This window comes from Morone saxatilis, unplaced genomic scaffold (assembly GCF_004916995.1).
Source record: "Morone saxatilis isolate NCDOM2014 unplaced genomic scaffold, NCSU_SB_2.0 Contig5, whole genome shotgun sequence".
In the NCBI taxonomy this organism is placed as follows: Eukaryota; Metazoa; Chordata; class Actinopteri; family Moronidae; genus Morone; species Morone saxatilis.
The window spans coordinates 17,422,339-17,438,939 of NW_023340095.1; the positions used below are offsets into that span (position 1 = coordinate 17,422,339).

The window sequence follows — 16,601 nt, forward strand, 5'->3', positions numbered from 1 at the left end:
GGGGGCATCCTTTCAGTGATGAATAATAACTGAAAATGATGCAAAAGACTTTCACTTTGTATAGCTATCACTGCCCTTTTTATTTGTTGGGGAATTCAAATAATTTACGTTTTTTAACCATCATCCAGTTGATTTTAGGAGCGTCTGAAGAACTGTTTGGACCCACCGATGAGCTTTATAATCCTGATCGACCTTGATAGTGATGCTGTGTCACTTGTAAACTCCTGACCCACACCCAAGAAAGAGAACTTACCAAGAGGAAGTCTGAGTGACCTCTTCAACTTCATTATTCGTTCAGTGACATAACCCCACACTCAAAACAGGGACAAAAATACATCTTTCATAAAAGGGACCTTGAATGTTGGCAACTAGACTCGCCAACATTTATTCTTTCTTTTTTTTCCTTTTCTAAAAACAAATAATCCAGCAAATATTGCACAGTAAAAAAAGCAACATACAAGTGAAAATATCAGATATTTAAAAAGAAGAGTCATTAAAACTTTCTTTAGAAAAAGATGCAGACAAGATTCTTACTTTGGAGAAAGTGGTATGTGATTGGTTGTCGTATTTTTAGCATCTTCTTCCGTTTTGGCCCCAGAGAAACAGTCTTCTGTATAATGATCAATTGCAAAGTATGAAAAAGGGCTTCACACATGAGACTGCACATACATCTGCGTACAAACGAGTCCTGTTTCTGTCACCGTGGGACATTTTGGCAAATGATTAGAGACTTCAAATCCATAGCACACACACAACTCAACAACAGATTAATCCCGCCATTAAGGGAAGAACGTGCACGTAGTTCATCTGTGAGAAGTTAGAGATAGCCTCGTCAGAAGGCTTTTGCACACGGTAAGACCTGGATGGCGAGCACCCCGACCTATGATCCTATGAGGATGATCAGGCTCTAACTCATTTCACACAGCACAGCAGGCGTCGGTGCTGTCCTGTCAGCTGCATAGAGATCCAGAGTTGTGTCTCTTCTAAATATAAGGCCTAGAGATCCAGTGGGCGGGTAAAGGTGAATCCTCTCCTTGTTAGTTAAGTTTGGCACTAATGCGTATCCACTGAAGAGCCTGCCTGGTGTATTGGACTGCGTGAGCGATGCTACTGTGAAGAGTCAATGGCCCAGACAAAGTATTCAAGTAGTTGAAGAACTCTGTAATGAAAAAGGGAGATTGAAGTTCAAACAGATTCACTTCACATGTAAATCTGTGCAAAACATTCGTCTGTGTGTCTCAGAGGAGCTTCCATACCTTTATTCTCCTTTGCGAGGTTGTCCGCCACCTCCCAGTACTCGTAGCTGTACAGGACACTGTTGGTGATGTTCAGGTGGTTTGCCGCCATCTGGTGGATACGTTGGGGGATGCTGATGAGAGAGGGTAAGGTGCTGCCCCCATGTGAACCCTGTCTGAGGTGTTTGGCATTGGGTGAGAGTGAAGACGGGGGTCCTCCTGTACCCCTGGGAGTTAAAAAAAAAAACACATGTACAACAGAGCGATGGCGGTCAATGAATGTTCAGTGGCTGCAGGAAGCAAATGAATTAAACAGAGAGCCTGTAATATAAAACTATTATCCACCTACTTCCCAGAGTCATTCCAGCCAGGCGGTGTAGAAGGCACTTTGGGAGAAGTCTGTAACGAAACGGTAAACAAAACTCAAAGTTGTCCAAGACCAAATGTTTATATTCTGCCCTAAAAAATGTCCAGAAATTAAAAAACGACAATAACACTTCCTGTAAATGTCACCTCAGACTTGTTGTGTTTAGACTAACCTTAAAGTAGTCGAGCAGAACTTTGGAGTATTTCAGTGCATGGTCCTTCTTTAAACGAAACATTTGCCAGTAAAGGAGGGCAAGGCATCGGAAACTGTGGGCACACAAGCGCAAGTCAAAGAAACTCAGACGGACCACAAATCGTCCTCAAAGTGCAGGTCCCCCAGCCTGATGATAGATGTGGCATAAACAGAGGAGATGACATACGCACCACAGGACCGCCAGCTGTTTGTCTTCCTGTCTCGCCCCAGGGCCAGAGTGGCTCTTCAGCCTCATCGCGTACCTTAAGACACAGGACTATTAACAATGGAGCGGCAGTTATGTATATGTGTATGTGTCTGTGAGTGTGTGTTGGTCTTTATGTCCTAAATCCACATTACTTGTATATGTTTTTGCACAACTCACCTAATAAGCTCCACTGTCTCTGAGTACATGGTATACGGGGACTTCGCCTCTAGTGGCCCTTCCTCCATTGCTTTCCCGCATTCCATGAAGGAAAGAGCAGCGTCAATGTAATTCACAGCCTTCCCCAGCTTGTCCACCTAGAAAAAAGACATTAAACACAGGCAAAGATGGGAGTAAATATTAAAGGGATCCTTAAAGATTTCAGTCTGAAGTGTCTGAAACAAACAGGAGTTAGCTGAGAAGGTATTCAAACTGCACACAGGAGGAAACAGCTATATCCTAGTGCCATCAAAGGTGCTCTCTAACAACTGTGTGGCTCCGCTCTCCTCTTCATTCACATATGTTAAGTCTGCTGCCCTCACCTACGCCAGACTGGGTAGTGGGCAGCACAGTGGAAATGTTATGTTTGAACTTTAGTGTCTCCCTGCGCAAATATTTTTCTAATTTAGAGCAGACTGATCTTTAAAGATGCAACACACTGTTGGATGACAGCTAGCCAACAAGATATTACATGTATATAAAGTGATTTTGGAGTACTTTGAATGTGTATATTTTTACACTTTAGTCATTTCCCCCTGCTTCTGGTCTTTGTGCCAAGGACCCAGGTGTGTAGGTGTTATCATTGATATATTGCACCAATATAACAAAACCAAAAAAAATTGCATTTACCATTTCAAAAATAAATCTACAATAAGAGACTTCTTGTCTCAAGAAGATGCAAAAAAATGTACACATGAATTTATCTTGTATTTTTGTTTAACTTCTCTAATTGAAAGCCCTAAATAGTCTTGCACCACAGTACCTCTCTGACTTCACACAGATTGTATCTTCCCTGCAAACAAATGTGCTATGTAAATAAAGTTTTGTTTGCTTGCTTACACGTGATTTAAACTCACCATTGCGTCTGCACGGTGCTTTATCCTTTTGGCTTCATGTAAGTAGTACTCAGCATGGTGTGGACTAGGAAGATGGACAGAAACAGAGAAGAATAAAAAAGAAGAGCTGTGCACTCCCAGGTGTCTGGTGAGTCTGTATCTGACACATCAAGCAGTGTGCGGCCTATGCAATGATGCACTGTGTGGACTTTGTATGATTGCTCACGTTTCATGGTTTGGCACAGTCCCCCTGTGTCCTGCAGGGCCCCAGGACTCAGATGGTGGTTGGGGCTGTCTTGACACTTTCACACATTCCACCTCCATCTTGGGCTGAGCGTACAGGTAAAAATAGGTGAAATGAACCAAAGGTCTGGAAGCAATGGAGTTGGGATGGTATGAACAAGTCCTTTTTTATATTACCTTTATAGCAGAATCTCTATTCTTGTCTCTGTTCTTGTGGACGTGTTGCTGCTCTGCCGTCTTTGTTTTGCAGGGAGGCTTGGTGGACTCGGGGTTGTCGGAGAGTGGAGACAGGGGAGACAATGGCCTCTTGCTGTCCAAGTACTCCTCCAAGTACCTGCAAGCACACACAACCACATTGTACATGTGCATTGACACAAACACACATCATATGGGATGTAAATATAAATAAGCTTATTGTAATTGTGAATAGAGTATGATTGCACATAGGACAGAGTGGTGTGTGTGTGGTGTTTTCTTACCCGTTGTGCATGGTCTCCGTCACAAAGTTGTGCTCAGCTGTGCGAGGTGAAGACTCATTTGTAAAAGGAATACTTCTCTTGCTTTCTCTGTGTGAAACACCATTCTCCAACTGGGCACAGACAAACACGCATGTTGTTAACAACAAGACTGAAACGTGTACCGATACACATCCAATTCAATGGAGGAGAAAAGGAAATACACATCACAGTCTACCTTGCGTTTCCTTTTGTTGTCTTTCGTCACAGTCTCAGGGACGTACAGGTGTTTCATAGCCTCACTTTGCTTGTCCTTGGTTGATGAAGAAGAGGAGGAGGAGGAGGGTTTTTTAACAGCAGGGCTTGTAGTGCTGTCTGGGACTCTTTTGAGAAGACAGAGGTCTATCTGCACCACCAGATTTCTGAGCCCTCGCTGAGAAGACGCTGTAGCCTGTTCACCTCGCCCAAACGGGACCAGGGTGTAGAGTTTTTGCTTCCCCTCACTTTGCTGCCCCTCGCTTGGGTTACCTGAGGCGGGTCCTCTGGGGTGCACCGCCTTCGGCCTGTTAGCGTCAGTTGTGCCCGGGCGTGGTTGCCCTCTCTTGGCGAGTCTCTTGTGAGAGGTAGAGTCTGCTCGAACTTTGGTGATCGGAGCCTGACATTCAGACTCTGAATCTGAATTTGAAGAGGAGGAGGCAGAGGATGATGAGGACGCTCTACGAGGACTTGGGGAACGTGACGATGAAGGCGAGGGGTTTTGCTGTAACTCTCTCTCCTCCTCACTTCTGCCTGCCTTTTTTGTCCTCCCCTGGTGGTGTGAGTCGTTTTGAAGGCGGTGTCGCTGTTTGGCCTGGACTGTTTGCCATTCGCGTCTATGTTGCAGCTCCCTCCTACTGTTTTCTCCTCTTGCTGTCTCCTCTCTCTTCCTCTGCCTCTCTATCACACCCTCTTCCTCCTCTTCCTCCTCCTCTTCTTCTGCCGAACTATGGATCCAGGGACGTCTCAGTAGCTGCTCCTCCGCCAGCCTCCTGTCTTCCTTTCTTTCCTGTTTCCCTTGTTGTTTTTCCCTGTGTCTGTCCTCGTTTCTCTCCTGTTTTCTCCCCTCTGCTAGGGACAGATGATTTCCTCTGTGTTCCACCTCTTGGTCCTTGGACTGGGGCTTCTTCGGTGTTGTTTTTGCGGGATTACCATGTACAGGAGTCGGAGCCTCCCAAGGCTTGGCCCTGGGTTTTAGGCTAGGGTTTGATCTAGAGTTCAACCCAGTGTTAGAATTAGTAGCAGCTTTAGAGGTAGATTGGGAGTGAGAACTATGGCCGGGGTTGGTTTCGCGACTTGTGGGAACTAAGTGCTTCGCTCTTGTGGGGCTTTGTTGTGAGTTTGACTGAAACGGAGGCCTGGGTTTGTGTTTGGTTCTGTTACTCTGGATTTGCTCAAAATGTGGTGTGTGCTTGGCTTTGGGAGCCTCAGCGAGCTGTTTAGAACTTGGATGAAAGTTGGGCTTGGGTCTAGATTTGTGGCTGTGACTCTGGTTCGAGTTTAAAACAGCAGAAGCCTTGGATTTGCTTTGGCTTTGGTCTTGATTCTGTGCGGGTCGAGTCTTGGGCCTGTGCTGATGAGTTGGCTGCAGATGAGTACTGTTTGTAGACTTGGTTTTGGTGTCGGTGTTAGGCAATGGGGCAATCCATGACCTATTTTTTGTCCTGTGGGGAGTGCTTGTTAGGCTAGGTTGTGTTTGGTTCTGACTCTTAACCTCGGGGTGGTGACGAACCCTGGAAGGAACCGGTATGCTAGGACTGGGGCTTCTTGGAGGGTCTCTAGGTATAGGGCTAGGGCTGCGGCTGGCTCTCGGGCTCCCATGCGGACTGGGACAAACACTTGGTACTGGACTGGGGATCGGGCTGTGCCTCGGGCTAGGGCTGGGACTTGGGCAGGTGCTGGGGAATGGGCTGGGGCTAGGGCAGTAGCTATAACCAGGGCTAGGTAGGGGGCTGTTGTTGGGGCTGTAATGGAACTGTGGGCTGGGAATAGGGCTTTGGCTAGGGCTGTATTCCCGATTGCTGTCCCAGGATCTGGCTGGAGATGGGGCTCGTTGGGTGTGAGGAGAGAGAAGGCGCCCTGGATCCTGTTCACTGGCAGATTTTTTCCGGGATTTCTTCAGCCATTTATCCAACTGCCAGGCAGCAGAGGGTTGATCAGTCTTAAGAAAGCAAAAAAAAGAAACAAAGAAAGAAACAAATGTCTTTGTTAACAGTGAGGTTTTGCACATACATGTCCAGTGGTGGAAGACGTCTAGGTAGATAAGTTCTTAAGTGAAAGTGATAGTAGTTTAGTATGATACAAACAATGTAAAATAATATTCAAGTAAAAAGCAAGTAGTAAAGTAGGTGTAAAGAAAGTAAAAGTCCCACATTAAAAATCAGAGTCAAACATTTTCAACAAAACTTACCTAAACTACCGATACTATATTATTGGACAACCAGTACTGATGTATTAATATATAAGTACCGCTTTATTGATACAAACTTTTAACTACTTCATATACCGTATATTTACTATGAAAGCAATCTGCGCTATATTTGGTTCCTCAAAAAAGCTGGTAGTATGGTAAGAGTATGTCAGCCTGTTTTTAATTCAATTAATTTGCATTGAAAACAGGCTCAAATATTATTATTGTGCTGGTGGATTTTTTGGCACGTTTCAATAAAATAAGCTGTTAGGACTTAATTGTCGACTACAATTACTTGATAAATTGTATCAAGGAACATAGGCATCATAATTTAAAAGGTGATAATTTTAAAGGTGAAATATCTTAATTAGTAAAGTAAGTTAGGCTTGTAAATATAAATATAAATACAGGGAAGTAGAAGTATGAAGTAGCAGAAAATGAAAATACTCAAGCAGAGTACAATTATCTCAAAACTGTACTTACGTGCAGTACGTGAGTAAATGTGCTTCACTACATTCGACCAATGTACACGTCTTTTTATGTATTAATAAAGAGATAACTGGAAGCCAGCAGAGAATGCATGATCACTTAGTGCTACATTTAACCATGAGACGACTGACACATATTTGTGTGTGTGTGCACATACCACAACACTGTCACACTGCCACAATAGAAACCATCTAAAATGTCCTACATTCACTGCACATAACAAATACCTCACTGACTCAGCTGCTATTAAAACAGACTCCAAATGACAAATCTGGATCATGACTCACGTCTGAAAAGTGTTAGTTCAATAAAGATTTCAACATCCTTTCAATAGCCTACTTACTACATGGTCACATAGTTCTGTGCTTACAGTAGCTCAACCCCCATCCAATTATGCCAAATGACTCACTTAATGTTTGCTTAACAACTGTCTTGGTAACCATAAGAATGAGAAGAACACAAGAGAAAGAGTTTTTACTCAAGTAAGAAAAAAAAAAAAAACGAAGAGGATACTCACGGCTGGAGAGCAAACTTCTTTCTCTCTCTCTCTCTCTCTCTCTCTCTCTCTCGTGTTCTCTTTTTCTCTCTTCGCTGACCAGGGGCTAAATTAAACCTCTACTCCTCAAGTCAAACAGTGACCCCCCTCCCCACATCCCTAGCCTAACTTTCCAGAGAAGACACTGCATCTCTTGTACCGTCTCGGCTGCCCTCCCTCCTTATTTTCTGTCCCTCCCTCTTTCTCTCACTACCTGGAACTCTGGATTTGTGGCTTCCATAACTCCAACCCCCTTCTCTTCCTTGGGAGACATTTAAACAGTCCACGTAAATGAAAAACACATGGTGTGCACCCCCACCCCCCTCTCCCACCACCCACCCCTACCCCAAACACACAGTCCACTCCCTCCCTCTCTATAGGGGCCCAATGTAGTGCGTGCTTAGTAATAGAGTCCACTATGCCGTACAGGGCCTTCCATTCATAAAAGAGGAGCAGGTTTCCCCTTCATTCCCCACATAGCACACATCTCAGACTGACCCCCACAATGCCCCACACCTCCAAAAGCCCATCATACCTATCATGCTCTACACCCATTCAGTGTTGATTGTGCACTGTTGTTTTGAAAGAGAATGTAACTCTAGTTGTAGATGTCAACATGAACTCTTGAGTCTTGATGACTTCCACGTCCTGAGGGCTTTCCTCTTTAAGACTGGGCCTGTTGACATGACACCCAGGCACTAATTCCCAAAGCTACCTCAATCCTCCTCCCCCCATCCTCCTCCTCCTCTTCAACTCACATGCATTCCTCATTCCTCTGCCCCCCCACCCCCACACCTGCCATCAACTGGCCCGAGGCCACCACTCCCTGTAGAGAATTTACCCGAAGGCACACAACCAGAGGAAGAGACAGACAAACAAGACGTGGACAGAGAAAATAGAGAGTGGAAGAGGCTGCGGCTCAGCGCTGATACCTCCTTGCTGTTGCACGCTGGCTGCGTGTTGGCAGGCGACAGAGGATCTGGGTGAACTTCTGGGCTCCGGCTGGGGCTCCGGGAGTGAAGGCTACTGCTGCCCGACTCAGCAGAGCAGTCCGAGCCTGAAGAGTCCGAGCTGGAATGTCTCACCCGCCTGCCATGTGTGTGTGCTCGCTGTGCTGACAGGCTGTCAGTCAACACACACACACAAACATCAGAGAGGGGTCAGTGTGAGTACACAGCCGAGTGGAGCAGACAGATACTGTTGTTATTCCCACAATTTAACTTGGTTTTTATAGACAAACATTCATGCAAAAACATCTACAATATGCACACATGATATTTGCATTCAAGTACCTGTGTCCATCCCAGGAAGCTGACTCATGAGTTGCCTTCAGGAACAGAAAACAGAAACAGAAGTCTAGTGAACAACTTGCTACACTGTGCTATCTCGGCTGCATAACGTCTTACTATTATTAGTAGCAAATAAAGACTGGGTGTGTACACCCCATTCAAGAATACCAGAAAAACAGGCATCTTTCAGCATGATGCCAAATGCTCTAGTCATAATCTGTGCTTTATCTTCCTGTCCTGTCACACTCTCTCTCACTGTCTGCCAGCCTCCTCAAGCATGCATAATAGCATGAAGACGTGTCCAGTTAAGGTCAAACTGCTTAGTAATTGGTTAGTTAGTTTTTATTTCTGAGTCATGCCAAGAGTCCACCACACATGGGATGAAAAGACACTGCTATCTAAAATATTACAAATACAAAATATCTTCCGGTAATACATATCCAAATTGTAAGTACTTTTATATACTTCCAAATAACATATTATTGTGGAAGGCCTACAGTTTATCCTGATAAATATCCTGATTTTTTCTTCAGGGCTTCCTCCAAATAACTGACTGATTCAATACAAAATCATAAACTGTTTTATCTCCCTAAACAATAATACTAATGTTATAACCACGAATAATGAACAAAATTGTTAACAATATGATAATATTATCTTCAAAGCACCTTTACAGAGTGTTACCTACCCTTTGAGTGTCGTCATCATCACTGCTTAGTTTAAGGTCATCAGCCAGCATGCTGTAAGCAAACAAACACACAGAAAAATCACACATGATATTCACAGTAGTAGCGCCTGGTTTTCAACATGCCAAGTCTTCCTGAGAATGTTCCTTTTCATCAATATCAAACATAGTAAATAACAAAATATGATATATAACAAATGTGATTTTGTTTTTCATTTCAACAACCTCCAAATCAGAAGATATTTATACACCTAATCTACTCTTACGATATAGTAAAACATTATTTATTTGCACATGGACAAAACTTGCAAATTAGTTATATTTCACAACAGAGTTAACTCAATTCTCAAAGCCTAGTATTTTTTTCCATCTAAGGTGTTAAGATGAACTATAATATACCAATAAAGATCCATACTTTATTCAAATGCTCAATATCTTAATGTACCTTTCTGGATCTATTGTTTTTGTCTTAATATTTCTCTTAATATACATAACTAAACATACTAAAAGTACTCAATTTGAGAAAATAAATTCTTCCTCCAAAAGTTTTAGAAATGTTAACTGTCATAAAATTGCTGCGTTACATAACAAAGACTGTGTGCCAATGTGGGACACGCAGTTGGCGTACAACACTGAACATGTGTTTCACACTAAAAAGAGGATGTAAAGAGGTAACAAACAGGAGCACATCAGTCTCCTCTGACAGCATTCAAGAATGTTAACTGACCTTTGACCTGACCTATGTTATGCAGCCTAATACATTGTGTTGACTGCCTCTATAAGTCAATTTCCATTGACATTCTATCTCTATCATCAATGCTTTTTTCCTGTGGCTGCACAGACGATGATGTCCATGATTGGTATCTAATTTTAAAAAAGAAGAAAACATAAACTGTGTGTGATATATTATCTCGTCTGCGTGCGTGCCACAGCGGCAGTTCAGGTTTGATGACCTTTGGTGGATCGTGTTTCCTCATGTCCGACTTACGATTTGTGAGGTGCCACGTGAGGGTGACGGGTCATTCGCAGCTGAACATCCCCCCGACCTTACAGAGAGAGCGAGAGAGAGAAAAACCAGGCAAAGCAAACCATACATTAATACAGAACCCCTTAAATGATTGCACATATCAGATAAGCAAACTTATTAGTCAGTGAACACATACTTTGTCTGTGTTGTGCACTCTGTAGTTTTGCTTCCTTGGGAAAGAAGGAGAAAAGAAATCTTTATTTACACTGAGAGTATAATGTTAGACTTACAACAAACAAAAAAATGATCAAAATCGATGCAGGAAAACCAAGATATCATCCTTTCTATTCTACGTATTCTTCTTTTTTGCCTACATTACCCACAATGCAACTTGTGGAGATTCGGGTGTGCTAGTAGCGGCTAATGTAGCCTCTAGCAGTTTGCCTCAAGTAAAACTTGGGAGCGGCTCCAGAGTTCTGGAAAGCTCACTTCTTTCTTTCACACCACCAGATGTTTTTCATTTTCAGTCTTATAGCCTTCAGCCATTTGCTGACTCAAATGACATCACTCGAGGCAATTTAGTTTTTTTTAACATATGTATCCCCGAGATCTGTTAACAGACTTAAATATGTAATATTGGTGGAGTTCCCCTTTAATTTTTAAAACCAAACAAAAACACATACAACACACACACACACACACACACACACACACACCTTAGAGTTGTAGAGGATTCGTTGGGCCTGGTCACCCCCTAATGCTTGCTGGGACGGCCAGGACTGAGTCATGTCCTGTGCAACAGAAAGGGGGGTCAAAGGTGAATAGTGAGACGTCGCTGTGATTGAGGGTCTTCACATGCAGAAACTCCTAACACCCTAAATCTGTCATTAGAACTTTGTTAGTTTTTCATTTAGGAGTAACTTATCTCTCCCATTTCCACATGTACAGTGCAAAGAGCCTCATTGGACAGCTGACTCTTGTTATCAGCACTGTTGCTCCCCACCAGGGGGAGTGTGACTGGGTACAAATATGGATTAGTCTGGGTGTCTAGTGTTGGCTGTAGGCTGCTCTGTGTATTACATGGTTAGTGTGGGAGTGTGTGCTTTACAGCTGTGTCAAGATTATCTGTGCAGTCATTTTGTTTCTTTTCGATTGATCTCCAGCCGTATCTTTTTCCAGGAATTTCAAGTATCTGCTCTGTTTTTGATCTATTTAGTTTTATTTCACTCTCCTTATCCCTTTTGGAGAGTGAACTTGTTTATGGCTCACTGAGTAGTGAGCAAATTAAAGACCCTGGCTCCGGTGTAGCAACAGCAGCTCCATTTGTTTTGTTTGTGAGCCAATTACACAGTAAAGTCTGAGAATGTGATCTAATAAACTTTTTTTTTCATGATGATTTTTACATGATTTTGCATTCCAAGAGGATAGGTCTGAGTATCACTAAACTGTCGAGTTTTTAGTTTTTCAAAAGGTGGCAATCTCAAAGGAGTGCAATCAGTGAACCAGAACACAAGACAGTTTATCAAAACATTTGTTGCTCCTACGGCAGCCCTGGGGAAATGAACATAAAAGACGTCAGGTGGCTTGGGCCAAACCAAGTAATCATCAGTACCCAGTGCAACAGTTAAAACCACAGTGTGGTTGTAAGGCACAAAAGCCAAGTGAAGAACGCACAACAGAGGTGGAAATTACGAATCACTTTGCAGAATTTAATTGTCTGAATTTTTTTGAGAAGACCTCGGAAGGAAGGAACTGAAAGGAGCACACACCAACCCCAAGCAGCTGCAGGAAACACTGATACAGCATCTGCACATTCAACTGTCAGTCCACAGGTCCTTTGTTGAGTCACTGCTGTGACAAACAGCACGTGAGCTGTTATGATAGACAAAAAGTGGTCCAAAAGGGTTTATATACTACAGGTCACTGATAGTGCTGAAAGACTAGTCAACTAATGATCTTATAACAGAACATGTATTCTTAATTTTCCCCATTAATAAAAGAAAAATACCAAACAGTTTCTGGTTGAAATTTCATGAAAGAGAAGTTGTTCGTGCTTCTTTAATTCAAATACATTTAGGCAAATTATGCCATTTTAGGACATCACTTTATGCTCTGTTAACTTGTCATGGACATTTGCAATTTATCTTTGACATTTTACAGACTAAAAGTGAGTCATCAATACAATAATCAATATATTCATTCATTGACACGAAAAAACAACTGAAGTCAAATTTAGTGTACAAGCACATATACAGAAGGAACTTCTAACCTCCCTACCTATACACCTATAGGTGGCGTTACAGCAACATGATACATATTTATGAACGTAACTTTCTGGTCATGAGTCTTTACTGTGCATCCCTAATATTCCCACACATGATTATAGATATGTGGTGGATGCTCACAGAAGAGCGACAGTGTCTGTCTCTGTATATGTGCAAGATGGAGGAGTCTATGTTGATTACACATGATTATACACCTGGACTATTATGAAAATTTACTCCATTTCTTATTTGTTCTATCTGCATGTCACTCGAGAGGAAAGCAGCCACATGGAGTGAGCTCTGAATCGACATTACACCGTCTTTGCTGCTGCTCTGATTATAATCTCTGCTGATTAGATTGCCTGCAGTTACACTCAGACAAACCAGGCCTCACGGATGCTGACAAAATGGCCTGATTTTGAACCATCCATTTACCATGTTAGCACGATCTGGTTCCTCAGCCATGTCACAATGTGGAAGCATCAGTGTGTAATGTACATGTGTGTGACGATCACTGGGTGAGGGAGGGCACGAGGTTGCTTGACTGCTGAAACAGTGTGCACGCACTGGAAAAGCCTGGATGTCTGAGGATTTGTGAGTGTGTGTGTGTGTGTGTGTGTGTCAGTGGGCTGTGTGCACATAAGTATTTGTGGTAGACACCAAATTGAACTAAAGCTGTTAAGGTCTAAAGGAAAAGTTCAATATTTTGAAAAAAGATGCTGTCTTGCTTTGCTGCCAAGATTTTAATAAAAGTAGCTGGTTAGCATAGCTTAGCGAAAAAGTCACTATGCCTGGCCGAGAAATAGTCCGACACATAACCTCCTGTAGAACCACAGCATATAATTTTTACACTTGAGTTTTTGTATGCTTTAAAAAGAAAAAACTTTTTGAGGTGCTAGTAGTTGGATTGTGTTACTTTCAAGCAGAGCCAGGCGTTCTATTCACCAAAGTTTTTATGCTAAACTAAGCTAAGCCGGCTAACTACTGGCTGTCACTTCATTTTTAGTGTACAGACATGAGAGTGGCATCTCAGCAAGGAAGCAAAGAAGCGTGTTTCCCAAAATGTCCATCTACTCCTTTACTCTAATGGGAGTCTGCAAGAAGGAACGTTCCCGGTTTCATTCATTAAATCCAAGGACGCTCATGAGATGACGAGTATAAAGCTTTTCTCTTCCTCCTCTCCTCTTCCCACCCTCTACAGTAAGCCCTTGGGGGCAAGAGTTTCCTCTCTCTGCTCATCCTTTCACTTCATTATCTCTCCTCCCTCAGTCACCAAGGACACAGCACCAACCCTCACCCCTTTCCTCCTCCAACAACAACAAGGTCTCCCAGGTGGAGCATTATGTGTTGCTATCTTCCTCCCACCCTCCCACAATCCCATGTTCTGTATCTCTGTTCTTTTCCTCCACGCTATCTATCCCACACTAGTGACACGACATAGGGAGCAGCGATCCTCTGCATTCAAACATAACACCATAGGTAGAAATCTCTGGGCCACTGAGCTCAGACTGAGATATCTGTGAGATTAGTGCTGAAAAGAGTTGATTCATTGATTGGTCGATCAATTAATTTATCTGCGACAACCTCCTCAGGTTCCTGCTTGTCCAGTGTGCGCATTTGCTGCCTTACTGTAATTTAAATTATGGAAAATTGAAGATCTTTGGGACTGTTAAGATAACGGTCAGATAAAACAAAATACTTGAAGATGTCACAATAGATTCTCAATGGAGATTTGTTTGTACTACTTTCTGACATTTCATAGAGAAATAATCATTAGTTGCAGTCCTATGTCTGGTGTCTGGTGTCTGGTGTCGAGGCAAGAATCTGAATCTTTAAAGTGCTAAAAATAACACCCACAGTATGACTCAATACATTTAAAGAGGGATGCATCTGAATTATGGCACACGTTTAACGTAAATGACTGCTACTGTGAACAAATGTGAGCAAATTCCTTACCTCCAGAATATCTTTGGCACAGCTATTGTGTTGGCTTCTTGTTACCTGTGCAAACAGAAAGTCAATTTCAAATGAGATGAAAGCAACAGGAAGTTCAGACTGACAGATAATCGGAGGGAGTTTTGTAACACTTCATAACGACAGACACGACCCCAGTTACCAACTGGACAAGCACATGGACAAAAAGAGCTGTTGTTGACTGTGCACACAAGCAATATTTGAGCATCAAAACTGCAGTAAAGTGCAGTGCGTGTCTCATCTAAAATTCATGCACAATTACGCATATTCAACGGCAAATACAGCCGTGCACACGTACTCACACACACAGAACATAAACCCATTCATTTCTTTCACCAGTCACTGCTCAAGATGTGAACTTTCAAAATACGCACAGTAAAAACTTCACCTTCTGCCCCCTGCTTCCCGCCTTTTTTTGCAGTAACAGTCACAACACAGCGTAGCACTTTACTGTAAACCTCAAAGTCTCGCACACACACACAGTAATTGTGAGTTGTGAGGAGGTTGAAGCTCGTTGATGACTCATATCTTAGAAATCACAGCTGCAGATGATCAGACGGATGCTGATTCTGTTGCAAGCAACTTTCTGTTTCCATCCGTGTTAGGCAACCCTGCTCTCTCTCTCTCTCTCTCTCTCACACACACTCTCCCTCCCCCACCTTTCTGCCCCTTTTCACATTTTAGCTCACAATTCAAATTCATGGCATGAAAGCAGAGAACCGGGTTGCTCAACTATTAAGATAAAAGGCAAATACTTGTGACGTGACTCGCACTTCCCCATCTGTGCAACTGTGTGTATCTATATGTGCCGTATGTGGGAGAGTGTGTTTCATAATGAATTGTGTTTTTTTTGTTTCTCATTTATAATATTATTTGTCAGGTTTGGTTTTTGTTTCACTCTTTCATTGTTTTGACATTCTTTATTCCTATATGGACCTCATCTGCTGAACATTTTGCCACTTTATACTGTCTGTCTACTTGGTTACAGACTTTAACATTTTCTTTTACATATAAATAGTCCATTTTCATTTTAGTAATTATTCTATGCCCCACTCTGTCTTCTGTGCCATCTGTGCAGTATAAGTATGCACAGCAGAAAATGTGTGTGTAGTGCAGAGTGTGTGTGTGTGTGTGAAACTGTCTCCTCTTGCATGCATGACTCACTAAGGTCAGTGTCTGAGAGGCTGCACTCTAAGCCTGCGGATGGTAAGCAGTGTGTGTCTGTGAAAACTGTCTGATTGTTACAGCCACAAGGCAGTTATGAGGCCGTAGGCACTACATGACAAACATAAACACAGATAGCCAGTATTCTGCCTCCCGGTGGCGGTGCACAAGCTGAAAATCAGGCTTGCCTCCTCAGTTCTACACTAACAGGTCCATTAGTGTTGATATTATCATGTGCAATGTGTTTCACACGTTCATGCCCACTAGCATCACAGGCTACAGCTCTGGTGCAATACCCTGATGAGTAAATTTCCCCCAGGGCCAAACAAACCACAACCCATTTTAACACCTGCAACAAACAGCATGAGAGCCAACTAGACTCGTAACCACCTGTTACATTCTTAAAGTATCAGCAATTACTGAAGTTATGCTCGTTTTTGGGTTCAATTCAGCACTTCCATCTGTGTTCAAAGCCTTTAAGGAAAATCTAAAAAAGACTTTTAATCTGCAAATTGAATCTTAATGAAGATAGGAGTGCAAAATACACCACTCTGCAGAAACTACCCCTCGTTTTGTGTATGTAATCAGATGAAAGAAGGGTAATTCTTTACAAATAACCTGCAGAGACTCTATGTAGAAACTGAAAGTGACTTTAAACATGCACTTGTGCAAGAACAACATTAAAACACTCACTCAAGCTCAGCGACCCATCAGCGCTGCCTAATACACCCAAACATCATCACAACTCTTCATCCTGTTTATAAGTCACCTATATTCCACTCTCCATGCAACCTCTCACCTGAGAATATGCGCATCGGAGTAGAAAACAGACCATGGAAAGTTTCCCTTTGCCACCGAGGACAGTAGGCATGGTTCCTGGATGTCAGTGCTCTCCTCCGGTGTCCATGCCAGTGAGGACTCGCGTTTGAGAGCATCGGATGCGGGGCCCCTCCGTGGCGCTGGCAAACCGGCTCCTCTTCACTCGTGCAGCTGCGGGAGAGAGTGTGTGTGTCACTGAGGGAGACAGGGGGCGATG

General features: G+C 42.9%; 1 protein-coding gene across 1 annotated transcript; it reads right to left on the reverse strand.

Moving 5' to 3' along the window:
- Positions 1 to 94: 94 nt before the first annotated feature.
- On the reverse strand, positions 95 to 16,601 carry aff3 (AF4/FMR2 family, member 3). The gene is made up of 19 exons (XM_035676027.1): positions 16,365 to 16,601; positions 14,384 to 14,428; positions 10,880 to 10,954; positions 10,360 to 10,393; positions 10,185 to 10,242; positions 9,200 to 9,251; positions 8,515 to 8,549; positions 8,155 to 8,344; positions 3,991 to 5,949; positions 3,777 to 3,886; positions 3,475 to 3,631; positions 3,281 to 3,384; positions 3,076 to 3,139; positions 2,180 to 2,316; positions 1,986 to 2,057; positions 1,775 to 1,868; positions 1,585 to 1,634; positions 1,257 to 1,462; positions 95 to 1,159 (listed from the first exon to the last, which is right to left on the reverse strand). The coding sequence occupies exons 1-19, from the start codon at positions 16,434 to 16,436 to the stop codon at positions 1,038 to 1,040; spliced, it is 3,636 nt and encodes a 1,211-aa protein (XP_035531920.1). The 5' UTR covers positions 16,437 to 16,601; the 3' UTR covers positions 95 to 1,037.

What these genes read in the sequence shown, in the direction of transcription:
- aff3 (XM_035676027.1), bottom strand. Translation starts at nt 16,436, where the DNA reads ATGCCTACTGTCCTCGGTGGCAAAGGGAAACTTTCCATGGTCTGTTTT. An exon ending in ACTGTGCCAAACCATGAAAC is followed by an intron (nt 3,140 to 3,280) that starts GTGAGCAATCAT and finishes CCATCTTCCTAG; the next exon opens with TCCACACCATGCTGAGTACT. An exon ending in AGCACCGTGCAGACGCAATG is followed by an intron (nt 2,317 to 3,075) that starts GTGAGTTTAAAT and finishes TCTTTTTTCTAG; the next exon opens with GTGGACAAGCTGGGGAAGGC.